The sequence below is a fragment of the Scophthalmus maximus genome, chromosome 4, assembly GCF_022379125.1.
Source record: "Scophthalmus maximus strain ysfricsl-2021 chromosome 4, ASM2237912v1, whole genome shotgun sequence".
NCBI lineage: Eukaryota > Metazoa > Chordata > Actinopteri > Pleuronectiformes > Scophthalmidae > Scophthalmus > Scophthalmus maximus.
This window is the reverse complement of record NC_061518.1, coordinates 7,987,912-8,001,022: the sequence shown is the minus strand read 5'-3', so window position 1 is coordinate 8,001,022 and position 13,111 is coordinate 7,987,912. Positions and strand designations below refer to the sequence as shown.

The window sequence follows — 13,111 nt, the reverse complement described above, 5'->3', positions numbered from 1 at the left end:
ATATGTAAATGTGTTTATGTCACAGACCTGCCAGTCATTTCCCCTCTCTGCAACGCTGTGCTGAAGACTTTAGAGAATTGGGAACAGCTTCTCCTGGAGCGAATGAACAAGTTTGACGGCCCGCCTCCCAACTACATCAACACTTACCCTACTGACCTCAGCGCAGGAGGTGGCCCTGCCATTCTCCGACACAAGGCCATGCTGGAGCCAGACAACACACCCTTCAAGTAAGTATTAAATCATATGCAGTATGCAAAAATATAGACACACATCATGGCTGGGAGATTTTAGCAACATTGCATGTGACTTCAAGCATTAACACTTAACTGTTACAGACAGTATCAGATCTTAACACATTCAATGTTATCAACAATGGAATGTGATCAACAAATCTTTGTCTGTATTTTTTCTTTCAGGACAAAGAACCAACAGTCCTTTCCAGCTCGTCGTCTTTGGCACTTCCTGGTCAAACAGGAAGTTCTCCAGGAGACTTTGATACGTTACATCTTTACTAAGAAAAGGAAGCAGAGTGAGGTCAGCTGCCCACATCCCTTAAAAATAATGTCTGCTTGTTTCCCCCCCCTTCAGTGTTCATTTGCGAATATGATTAAACCTGCCATTGAGTCACATTTACACCAGAATCTATGCATTTTTCTTTTTATTTATTTTTGTTCACCTACCCTAACACAGATACTGTACTGGCCCAAATATAACTATATCCTCTTGAAAATTACATTTAAAAAAAGCAACTTTCTCACATAAAAAAGAATCTTTAAGTTGGCCGATGTGAAACATGATGCTCATAATGATTGTGATGAGTGAGATACATGTAGTCATTAAAGGACAATCATGTCATCATTTTTTCATGTAACAGGTGTTGTAAAAGGGGCTGATTATATTTATTATATATATTTGGGCCAATACAGTTTAAATATTTCATTAGATTTTAGTTCTTGTCTACAGTATGTTACCAAGAGGAACAGAAAACGGAAGCAAGAATATGTCCTTCGGCATTTGGGGCTTGAAGATAATGATATATTGAGGTTTTATCAATATATTTATATTTTAAAGATGATCACTGACCAAAATTCATGTTTACATGCCTGTATCTGTGGGGTATTTTGAAATCGGGTCTTTGCCCATGTTAATCCATCCATCATTTCACTGTAGCACACAGAGTGTTCACTGAGCATTTATCTGTGTTGTTGATATTTTTGTTGTCATTATCATGGGCTTGACTCCATACACATCTTTAATCAAAAACACTGACATCTCTGATGTCTGGAGCTATCGATTAATATGTAATCACTGTCCAAAATTAGCCAAAACCTACTGTGATTATTGTCCCAAATGCTTTGTTTATAATTATCACAACAATCATTTTGGTTTTTGCTAACTGGACTATTGAGATTACTTCAGATTTGTAGCAGATCCACAGCTCATATCTCCAGCTACGTGACTGTTGCTCCCTGCTAATGAGATTGATTGAGATTAGACATCTGATCACCAAGTATACATCATGTCAATCTTTTTCATTTTGTTTTTATTCCATGTTTTTTTTTTCTGTGTTCGTGCATGTGTTTTGTGTGTCGTGCTGTGTTGCTGTGTTCTGTGTTTGTGTTGCCTCCGTGTGTGTTGTGTAGTCTGTAGAGAACCATATGGACCGTATAAGCCAAAACTGCATAGCAGGAGCTAGCCGTCCCTATAAGGTAGTATCATTTACTGTACCAGCACAGGGCCCGGCTCTGTCCGTCAGCCGTCCGTCCGTCTGTCTGGAAGAGTCACTGTAAAGCCAAGCTTGAAGGAGCAAGTGCATAAAACTTGAAAAAAAATTACTCTGCACCAGCCTCACAGGGTTGCAGGTTATGATTGGAGGTGGCACAAAACTGGGTGAAGCTATCGCTGTCTCCTCTCCAGCTTGGACCAATAGTGACTGCACTGACAATTTATCTGGCAAAAAAAAAATCGATTCAAGGTTCTTACACTTAGATCTAACATCTGATCTCTTCCTCTCACTGGGACACTTTTAGCATCCACTCACATAACCTCACATTCGATCCCTTCCAATAACCCATCTCCCTGTGTGTCTCACACCTTTTCCCTTCTAGCTGGACTGTTTTTGCTGGACCCCCCCAAAAAATCTAAATAAAAGACTTGCGTTGGCACATTCAGTAGACTTACTAACTTGCATGCTCACTGTCAAGGCTGCGTGAGGCTTTTTTTAATCACTGGGGAATCTCAAATCAATCATTTATATTTATTTTTACATCTTTACATGTTACCTTCTCCTATGATTGCTCTTCTCCCCTTGTGAATGTGTCTGTACTTTACGCTACTTTCGTGTGAAGTGAGAATATTTTGATAGAGCGATTTGACGTCCAAAAGACAGTGCCATATTTTTAGTATTTTCTGAAGAAGAGGCTACTCAGCATTGATTTCTTTTCCAAGAAGATGAGAACCCTGTCACGTTAGCGTTTCTTAAAGTGTGATGTTTTCTTTTTCTTTGCTTTTCCAGGTGGAGGCGGATCTTGGGTACCCAGGAGGAAAGGCGAAAATCATTCACAAGGAGTCTGATATTATCATGGCATTTGCCATTAATAAGGTCAGTTGTGTGTGTGATTAAAAAAAATATCAGGAAACCTTTTATTTTACAAGCCCATAAAAATAATTTCCTGGAGAGACCATGGTCATTTGTTTCCAAGGAATGAGTTCATAGAGACACACTGATAATTTTTTTAAATTACATAATCCTTACCAGGAACTTCTTTCTGCAAAAACTTATACGTATCTGCTCTTTTCTATGAAGTTTAACGTTATCGTTTCCACCCTACTCATCTCCCTTCCCTCCCTGCTTCCCTCCTTTCTCAGGCGAACTCCAACGAGATAGTGTTGGCCTCCACTCACGACGTCCAGGAGGTGGACGTGTCCACTCTAGTGGCTGTCCAGCCCTACACCTGGATAGGGGAGGACTTTGATAAGGAGTCCCGCAGGTCAGATTCATGGCGGAAAATGAATCCCCAAAGAAACAATTTGAATGCTCTATATCCCCAAACTGCAGACATCTCTAAAAGGAATCGCCTTTAACTGAAATGTTGTGGTTATGTTTTGTTTTGCAGCTCTGACGACATAGACCACCGTTCTTCTCACACCAACATCGCCCAGGCCAGCTCTGTCCCCTTTGCACCACCGCAGATGCCGGTCTCTGCATCCATGCCATGGCTTGGCAGTGGGCAGACCAGCATGGGAGCCAGTGTGGTACGGACTTGTTCACTACAAACATTAGACGTACAACAACAACACAATCAAACAGTAATGGGAATGCAGTTTTAGAATTTGCCACCAGAGGGAAACTAAGCTCTGTTTTGGAGCTTGTGTGCAGCGCAGTACCTGGGGTATGACTGTTATTTCCTGACAACCTGTGGTCCCCAAGAGCTGTATGGGTTAGAAATTCATTAACATAGGGTTTTTCCAAATGTAGACTTTAAAAGAGCCTCTGATTCAGGTTCAGAATGGCACTGGACCACTTGGATTTGGTCCTGCAGTCTTGTGTATTTTTAATCCTTATCATTGTTGAACCAAACTGAGCCACGACGACTAAACAGCGAGCCTGCTGAGTCTATGTAGGCCGTATTAGGGAGGAGTTGTGTTTCCATGGCAGAGATGGATGCCTATAAACACAGATAGCAGCAGCTCTCACAGGCGGCTGGCTACCCAAGGTACAGATTTGCGTCACGCATACATGCAGCCAGGGTTCTCCATGTCCCAGTCATGTTGATAAATGTTGAGGGTGATGCACTGAGCAAGACAGGACAATGGGAGCTATAGAGGCTCAGTGAATTATGGAAGGGGGTGTATTGTACTGTTTTAAAAAGAAAGATTTTGTTCATATTTTTGTCCTCGTGTCAACAAGTTCCAAGATGAACATTAAATATGTTTGCAGAAACAGCTTTCTATGACTTTAAACAGCCAAGAGATTTAACATCAGTCTAGAGCATTGTATTATTCTGCAGTAAAAATCCAACATCCTCCAACTTCCCCAAAAAAATAAATAGGAAAACATTTGCAGAAACTGATAAATCATAACAGAAATATTGATGAGCTGAAAAAGGCCCAAACTTCCTGAAGAAAATTAAAAGTCTGTCGACTCGCGTTGAAATATGCAAAATAAACACGGTCAAAGTTTCAGTCTGAGTGAAAACCCATAAAGCAGTCGAAATCCGTTAAAGTTTAATGAATGTGAATCAAGTGTGAATGTTTAATCAAGTGAGGTCACACTTGGTAAATTGTGTTTCATGTTCATGTTTTTATCCTGTTTTTCAGATTATGAAGAGGAATCTGAATAATGTGAAGAGAATGACATCCCACCCCATATATCAGTATTGTAAGTGCCTGTGCATATCTAGTCATCGCCAGTGTACCAGAAGAGTTTTACATAATATGTCTTTATTCATTTCTTCTTTCTCTTTTTCTTTTGCCACATGTCGGTCTTCCTTTTTGTTCTTGTGTCAGACATGACAGGGGCTCAGGACGGTAGTGTGAGAATGTTTGAATGGAACAGACCTCAACAGCTTATTTGCTTCAGACAAGCAGGCAACGCTAGAGTCACCCGGCTCTATTTCAACTCCCAGGGCAATAAGGTAGTTACACACACACACACACACACACACACACACACACACACACACACACACACACACACACACACACACACACACACTGCAGTGTTTTGTCTATTTGGTGTGATTGTTTTGATCGCTCTGTGTCGTTCCCGTAGTGTGGAGTCGCTGATGGAGAGGGCTTCCTCAGTCTCTGGCAGGTCAACCAGACATCCTCCAATCCCAAACCGTACCTGGTGAGTGGTGTCATCTCCCACCTCCCTCACCTCTGTATTCACCACCCCTCTTGATATAGAATTAAAGATTAATATGCACTCCTTTTTCTCCCCCCTCACCCTGTTCCTCGCGACAGAGTTGGCAGTGCCACACTAAGACGTGCGGTGACTTTGCCTTCATCACGTCCTCCAGCCTCATCGCCACGGCTGGCCAGTCCAACGACAACAGGTCAGCATCGGCACTGAGATACACCACTATTCAACCAACACTACTCTTTTTCGGTTAGTGTAGACTAACGCATACTATTCTTGGTTTATTTGCCCACAGAAACGTTTGCCTGTGGGATACTCTGATTTCACCAAGCAATACCATGATCCACGGTAGGAAATCCAAAAATGCCTCAAACTATCAAATTTGAATGATTTTCCCTGCCGTTGTTTATTTGATTCAATCTCACATTGCTTCCCACACACTCTCTCAGCGTTCCCCTGCCATGAGAACGGGGCCACTGTGCTGCAGTATGCTCCCAAGCAGCAGCTGCTGATCACTGGAGGCAGAAAGGGCTTTGTGTGCGTGTTCGACATCCGCCAGCGGCAGCTGCTCCACACTTTCCAGGCCCATGACTCAGCCATCAAGGCCCTCGCACTGGATGCCTTCGAGGACTTCTTCGTCACTGGCTCCGCAGAGGGCAACATGAAGGTGACTCAGGCCCCAACACTCACCTACTGACCCGCCACAGCACACGATCTTTCACAGTCATACTGAGGATTAATGTCTTATTTTGGGTAAAAAGATAAGTTCAGAAAATTACCCCTTGTTTTTTCATATTCTGCATAGTGGAGAAGTGAATTGACTGGGTGGAATAAAAATGGATCAATAAATCTGCCAGTTGAATTCTCAGTTACACGATTGTTTGATAAAATAACAATACCATCTTAGTTCCATACAGCCTCAGCTGATTTGTTGCTTTATCCAACCAACAGACTGAAACACGAAGATATTCAGTATAATAGAAAACAGCAAACCCTCACATTTGTGAAACAGGAACCACGAAGTTTTTATGATTTTTGTTTGAACGTCACTCCGCTGGTTACACAAGTTTTTGTTCAGATTAAACAAACAATATATAACCTGTTATTAAACGTTAAGTTGGTGGTAGGCAAATGCTTAGTGCTCATTATACTGTTCTGCATATGGCAAAGCATTCTTGGGTTTCAGTTGTCAACTATGTGCTGTTCACAAACAGACATACTTACTTACATACTGAATTTTGCACTTGGCAACTCTAGTGACAACTAAAACACAAATCAACATCTGCTATGCCTCTTTTCGTGCCTTCTCCGTCTTCAGGTGTGGAAATTAGCCGGCCACGGGCTCATGCACTCCTTCAGCAGCGAGCATGCCAAGCAGTCCATCTTCCGCAACATCGGCGCCGGTGTGATGCAGGTGGAGACGCGGCCGGGGAATCGCATCTTCACCTGCGGAGCAGACGGCACCCTGAAGATGAGGGTCCTCCCCGACCGCTACAATATCCCCAGCAGCTTGGTTGACGTCCTGTAACTCCCCTACTTCCACTTTTGAGAGTCCAAAGAGGAAAGGGACTGAAAGACGAAACACAAAAAGGCTTACGTAACACTCACTAGGCATTAGTAGAATAATTGATGGGGGACAAGTCGGTCAAAAGACCACCACGCTTTTGGCATCTTTCAGAGTGTGCAGTGTTCATGGGTTTACTGTTGACGTAAATCAAACCCAGAATGACAAACAGAGCTGCAAATATTTTTTTCCCCAAAAGGCTGAAAGCAAAGTTGCGAACAGAAGTTATCATACTTGATTTTAAAGCTAGATTTATTGTAATTTTATTGAAGAATCTCTACACTTAGAGTGTGTCCATAGGGAAGCTATGCATGTCCTGTTCTCGTTACGCGGTGCAATCACAGGTCTATTGATAGTGCTCTGTAAAAGTGCTCAAGCAAAAACTTTAAAAAGTGTGTAACTGTCGTCATTTTGTGCCCACAGCTGAAATCTCTTAGCATCTACTGTAACCAGCACTGTGGTTTGTTATTAAGTCAGTGGTTTCCGGTGTGAATCGAGTTGTTGGAATCTGCATTTTGTTTCAATGGTTTGGCCCCCACCCCCCCCTGCCTTTTTGCCCGGCTTTTCTCAGCCCTTATGGAAGAGATGATGGTGTATTGCTCCTGTTCTGACACCCCCACCCCCTGTCCATAGTTCACTGGCTGCCACTCACTCACTCGGGCCTCACCTGGTGTGGGCTCAACCTGGCCCGGAGGGGGGGGTTGGTTCGTGGGGTGTGTTTTCACTCTGCTGTGTGCGCCATCATTACGCCTGCCCGCTCACCTGCCCTCAAATGCCTGTTTGTGCGGCAAACTCACTGCTAGAACATTCCTGTTTGGAAGATGATGTGTTTTACTCCTGTTACTGTGATGTCAATGTTTCCATCCGTCTGGTCCAAACCCAAACGCCCACTCAGAGCAGAAACACAAAGGTTCACTTCTAGTTTTGCACAAGGTTTTCTTGAATTAGTTTTTTTTTTTTTTTTACATTTAAATTATTTATGTTTGTTTGTTTGTTTAGCCATTCCTTTGTCAAACTATTTAACTTATTGCCTTTTATTTTAGGAATGTAAGGGGTTTTACTGCATCGGACTGGGAGATGTGCAACACAGTCTACTGTACGTAAGTGTGTGTGGGTGTTACCTCGCTAGTTGTTTTTACCGTTTCGTCCATAAGAGATAGATATTTGCACTCAAATTCTGGAGACACTAAAAGTTTATTTCAAATAAATAGGTTATTGAAGAAGAAACTGTTATATACAAATGAATGTCTGGCTTTATTTGGCCTAGTAGTAACATGTTTTAAATAGTTTTAATATATAAATTATATAAATAAATATATATATATATATATATATGAATTATCCAATATATATATATATATAGTACCACAACAGCTTGTACAAACATGGAAGCATTTCTTTATTTTTTGGTTCGTATCATACCAGCTGGATTAGTTGTGACTTTTGTTAAGTGTTTGTATGGTATTTATTAAAGAGATTTGTGTTTCTCTCCCTCTCTCGGCCCACTATGTGTGCTGTATGTATCCTTTGCGTTTTACCAATAGTGCTACCAGTGTCTGATGTGTGTGTGTGTGCCAGTGTGTACGTGTGCATGTAATAATGAAAGACGAGCCAGTATCATGGGTGGACACTTCGATGGGCACTTGAGCCTAAAGGTGTGTGAGAGAACAGGTCATGGTCAGAGTTTTGCCTTTGTAAAGTGAATAAATTCTTTTGATTTCATCAGGGTGATTTGACACTTGTTCTTTTTATTTTCGTGTTGAGAGGAATAAGTGACCAGGGACCCTGCTACTTCTCTACAAAGGCAGGTTTGACTCTATGTAGACATATATATCCAGGGCGAGGAAGGCGTACATGTACATCTGTACAAAAATAAATAAAAGACAACTGCCATGCAAATACACAAAATAATGTAACAGTTCACAACACAACGGGCACGAAGGATTATTTATAAATTTGATTTGTATCAACTGTGAACTCTGATAAAAAAAATTATAAAACGTTATCACACCATTAGTAAAAATCTCACATGTACATTACAAATAGGATATAAATACAGCAATATATGGTTTTTGACGGTATTGCTAATTATTGACCAAACATTGATTTCCTTGTGTGACAGGAGGATAAAGATGAGACTGAAAAACAACTAAGTATGACCTGTTTCAAAGGATGAAGTGAGGAGTTGGGAGACGGGAGGTTGATCTGTATGTCGTCGGTCATCTTCAGACTGTGTCTTTCAATCATCAGAGATGAAGTGGACCACGTAGAGCCGGACGTAGCCGTGGTCCCACACGTACAGGTGTCTGTCCTTCGGGCTGTATGAGAGCATTGCCAGCACTCCGCCGGGAGACCTCAGGTCAAAGGTCATATTGACCGGCTTCCCCTTCAGCAGGTCGAAAGCGAAGGTGACCCTGGTGTCCTTGGTGTCGGTCACATACAGGACACCGCAGGCGATGAAGGCGTTGCCGGCCTTGGTGCGAGGGTAGGTGGTGTTGATGTAGGTGGTGACGGAGAAGGTCTTCTGGTCCAGCTGGGCCACGGTGACACTCTCGTCCACGCTGGAGGCGAAGATCAGCCACAAGCCGTTCTCATCTACCGCCAGCTTGAAGTAGGTCTTGGAGTTGTGGAGCAGGTAGGCGAGGTTGTTGTACAGAGCGTTGTCTATGGTGAGAGTGTGGAGCTTCTTGGTGTGAAAGTCAAATCTGTGGGCCAACGAAGCAGCATGTTTGTTAATGGAATGAAGGGAAACTGAAGCAAAGCACCCAACTCACCATCGTCCTTAGGCTTACCTGGCAATGCTGGAAGAACCAGCAATATGATAATAGAAGGAACCATTGTGAACCATGTGGCCGCAGCCCTGATAGAACTTCCTGACATCTACAATTTCACTGCTGTTGCTCTGAAAGGAGGCGATGCTGTCATATTCCTTCACTACACGACCTGGGGAGGAGCAAGAGAAATGTTCAACAATACTGCATATTAAAAGTCTTACAGTCTTGCATAGGTGTATTACATTAACAGTATTAACCTGGATTTGAAATACTATCTTCTGTCCGTATTCGTGCGGACTGTAAGCCTACCTACCAGAAAAGTGCTCTGCCACCCATATCCGCTCGTCGTTCACCTGGGCGGTGTCTCTCATCCATGTGCCGAATGTGCTTTCCATCTTCGTCACGTTCCTGGGGTTGATCAGAGACTTGATCAGGCACTCTGAGGGGTAAACCAAGGAACAACGAGCTCAGATGCTTACTTACTCTACCGCACATCATTTCACATAATGCACACGTGGACCCACCGTTCTTTTTCGTGGGCTTCTCTTGCAGCTTCATCACAGATGAAGTTTCATCATTTGGAATTGCGTGTAACAGCCCTGTCGGAAATAATGTAATTTTTCGTTATTTAATCACCACACAAATCGATACTTGACAAAACAAGGTATCTTGATGTTCACATTTAAAAATGTTCAACTTTCTAATCACTTGAATAACTTTTCATCCATGTCTGTTGTAAGTGCTTGGATAAATGGACAAATAATCATCTACAATTCCACAACTCCAGCAGTCAACACCTAAATGTCAATGTCATTTGTCTCAAAACAGGACTCTCACCCAGCGTCTGAGCAGCCTGAAGGTGGGCTCTGTGGTGCCGTGTCCGGGGAGGTCCTTGAGGTCCAGGAGGGCCCATGGGCCCAGGAGGTCCTGGGGGACCAGGAGGACCTGATGCAAAGAACAGGGGACAACATTTAAACCACCTGGCTTCAGAAATAGGTGGATTGTGAGGATATCACAGTCGGGGGGATGCAAAATGGTCCATGTGACGAAAGCTCTACTTGCCCTCGATGATGACGTCATTGGATGGTTGCCCATCCTCTCCGGGTGGACCAGGCTCTCCTCGCTCTCCTTTTTCACCAGGCTCTCCGTTCTCACCTGGTGGCCCTGTGGAGGACAAAAAAATAGCTCCAAGATCACGTTCATAGCCTCGGTACACTTTTCCCTATTCTCATAAACATGAATGAATCCATTGACTTGCTGGGGGTGAATCACGTCGTCCGCTGTGGAGGAGAACAGAGCGATGTGGGAGAACACAGGGAGAGCACTTTCCGCTTCTTTCAGCCGAGGCCCAAAACCACAGAGATGAATAACATTAGTGGAGAATGTGAGAGGAAGGCATCAGCTGCTTGGACCTCTTCAGTCATTCATAAATACGGCAGACTGCACTCACAATGAAAATCTGATGTCAGTATGATTCACAGATAGATCAGGAGGCTGAATGTATTGGTACGTAATGTGTGTGCGTGCGTGCGTGCGTGCGTGCGTGCGATTTTAGGTTCTTGCAGTATTTTGGTGATTTTTTGTCTCCACCCTTTCACTGTTGCATTGTGCCAGTGGTTCTTCACTTAAGTGGCCAGCATCGCCCGTGGCATTAATACAAGTGGATGGTGAGTGGAAAAGAGAATAGTGAGTCACTTGTTCCTCACCTTTTTTCCCTCTCTTTCCATCAGCCCCGGGCAGTCCACTCAGTCCTGGGATGCCATCAGTCCCATTGTGGCCAGGCAGGCCGGGCAAACCATCGGCACCAGGCAAACCTACAGTGACACAAAAAAAAAATCTTCACCGAGCGCTGAGTGGGAAACATATTCAGCAAGGATATGGGTCACTACACCACAAAGGAGACCTACTGTACTGTACAGCATTGGTAGGTGTAACATTTTGGATCCAGGATAAAGTTCACTCACCAGGCGGTCCTGGAGGTCCTGCAACGGAAGGTTTGAGGATGTTGAGAGAATGAAAAGTCATATTTTGGACACATGATAATGTTTAAATTACTGAGACATACCAGCTATGCAGACTCCCTTGGTGCTGTTACAAATGTCGATCAGCAATTTGATCTGAAGAGAAGGACAAAATTATCAGAATACAATTAAAAAAAATTGTTTTCCAACCAACTTTGGGGCCCTGTAGCAAAAATGAATTCTGGTCCACCATTGACCCCATATTTGAAAAATTTACTTTAAGTATCAAATCTAAAACGTTTTCGTGCAGCAAAATGCCCGTGGAAGAAGTTTTTTAATATAGTACATAGAATTATTATTACTGACCATGTAAAGAAACCTCTTTTTAAATCCTGTTTGGCTTTTAAATCTGTATCAATGCCTCATGTTTCATAAACTGATCATAGTTAGTAGAAAATGTATCTGCAAAGTAATCACTTACTGTAGCTAACTAACTGTAAATGCCGTGAAGTAAATATGTAGAACTAAATGCTAATTACAAGAGTGAATTTACTTTTATTCTAAATTTCACCCACAGTCTGCGCATTATGTTCTTAAAAGTTCCATTTTTCAATTCATTATAAGCTTGTTGTAATTTGATTAATAAAGGATTTATTTAAGAATAAGCGCCATGTGATCACAATAAAATTAATTATGGTAAATTATACAGGCCCACAAACTAGATTGTAACTTTGGCCCCCATACAATACAAGGCCCAAGCATTATTGTTATGTCCCTATTTTTTAGAGTTTATACTGAAAAACTCCAATAAATCAAAACCACGCACTGCACAAGGAGCCTGCAGAGCCCCTGATGTTCCCAGGTCCCAGGAGCGTTACAAGAGACTACACACAGTGACTGTACAGTATAGAAATCTATATGCCAGCAGGTGTCTCATCTCACCGGGACCATGGAGTAAGTCATCATCATCATCATGTCGTCCTGCACATGTGCCTTGTGGTAACTCTGGCCGTGTCGGTGTTTGTGTTTCAGCTCATCCTTCTTCTTCTTCTCTGTTTCCCCTCCCACCTCCTGGCTGACCTCCTGCGAATGGAGCACCTGTTCCTCCTCCTGCCGAAGCTCCTGCAGCTCCTTCTCCAGCTCTTCGCTCCTCTTGTTCCTCGAGTACTGCTGCTGGTACTGTGGGTGTTCCCCGGCGTTCGCTCGCATCCCCGCCGCTCCCCTGGGCACCTCCTGCAGGAACTCCACCACCGAGCTCTGCTCCACCTCCGTCAACCTCGCCTCCGTCTGCTCCAGCCAGGCACGCTGCTGATTCTGCTGGACCAGGAGCACCAGAAGGCCCACTGAGTTCATCAACGCCACAACACACGTCCCGTACAGCACCATCCGCTGAGGGACGGTCATGCTGGGTGTCGGGATCCACATGGTCACCACTTCTCCTCCTCTTTTCTGAGGGTCACCTGCCAACCGCAGCATTCACAGGGCAACGAAGTACAAGTACCGCTGTGAACAGGACAGAGAAGATCCAAGTTTTATCACCTTGTAGTCCAAGATGCTGCCACCGAAACTCAAATAACTCCTCTAAAGCCAAACTAATCCAACAGGAAGGAAGTCTGTACTGAATATAAAGGTCCAGTCCAGATTATTCGAAAGAGTCCGGTCAGCTCCAGTGTCTGTGCTCCACCCGGGTGGTGTATCTGAAGGCAGACTGGTACATACAGTGCTTGTTGTGTGGTTCACCAAGTGTGCGTGTGTGTGTGTGTGTGTGTGTCTGTGTGTTTTTGTGTGTGTGTGTGTGTGTGTTTGTGTGCATTTAAACCAGTAATGTAGGAGTGGGCATTACACAATCTTCTGAGCTTGTCTGGGAAGAAACCCCCGCCTGTTCAGTCACCTGATTTATATTCATCACAACCCATTCTACTGCACCGCCGTGGGCAGACTGACATCA

At 43.5% G+C, this 13,111-nt stretch overlaps 2 protein-coding genes across 8 annotated transcripts in view; one reads left to right on the top strand and one right to left on the bottom strand.

Annotated features, from left to right (window-relative positions):
- The window catches only part of dmxl2 (Dmx-like 2), a 35,628-nt gene extending 27,478 nt beyond the window's left edge, over positions 1–8,150 (top strand). For 5 of the 7 annotated variants that reach the window (XM_047331431.1, XM_035627468.2, XM_047331430.1 and 2 more), the window contains 13 exons: positions 26–227; positions 417–534; positions 1,644–1,709; positions 2,516–2,602; positions 2,869–2,990; positions 3,117–3,255; positions 4,321–4,381; positions 4,510–4,637; positions 4,775–4,852; positions 4,969–5,060; positions 5,160–5,212; positions 5,314–5,531; positions 6,183–8,150. In XM_047331431.1, the coding sequence (XP_047187387.1) occupies positions 26–227; positions 417–534; positions 1,644–1,709; positions 2,516–2,602; positions 2,869–2,990; positions 3,117–3,255; positions 4,321–4,381; positions 4,510–4,637; positions 4,775–4,852; positions 4,969–5,060; positions 5,160–5,212; positions 5,314–5,531; positions 6,183–6,392 (1,574 nt within the window). In that variant the 3' untranslated portion in view covers positions 6,393–8,150. The remainder of the gene's footprint in view (positions 1–25; positions 228–416; positions 535–1,643; positions 1,710–2,515; positions 2,603–2,868; positions 2,991–3,116; positions 3,256–4,320; positions 4,382–4,509; positions 4,638–4,774; positions 4,853–4,968; positions 5,061–5,159; positions 5,213–5,313; positions 5,532–6,182) is intronic. The other 2 variants (XM_047331435.1, XM_047331432.1) reach the window with 1 other exon arrangement.
- gldn (gliomedin) lies at positions 7,667–12,892 on the bottom strand. Its single transcript, XM_047331436.1, has 10 exons — positions 12,106–12,892; positions 11,268–11,319; positions 11,167–11,184; positions 10,909–11,016; positions 10,265–10,366; positions 10,040–10,147; positions 9,727–9,801; positions 9,516–9,641; positions 9,221–9,371; positions 7,667–9,133 (listed from the first exon to the last, which is right to left on the bottom strand). Exons 1-10 carry the CDS (start codon positions 12,637–12,639, stop codon positions 8,668–8,670), a joined length of 1,740 nt encoding a protein of 579 aa, XP_047187392.1. The 5' UTR covers positions 12,640–12,892; the 3' UTR covers positions 7,667–8,667.
- Positions 12,893–13,111: the final 219 nt, after the last annotated feature.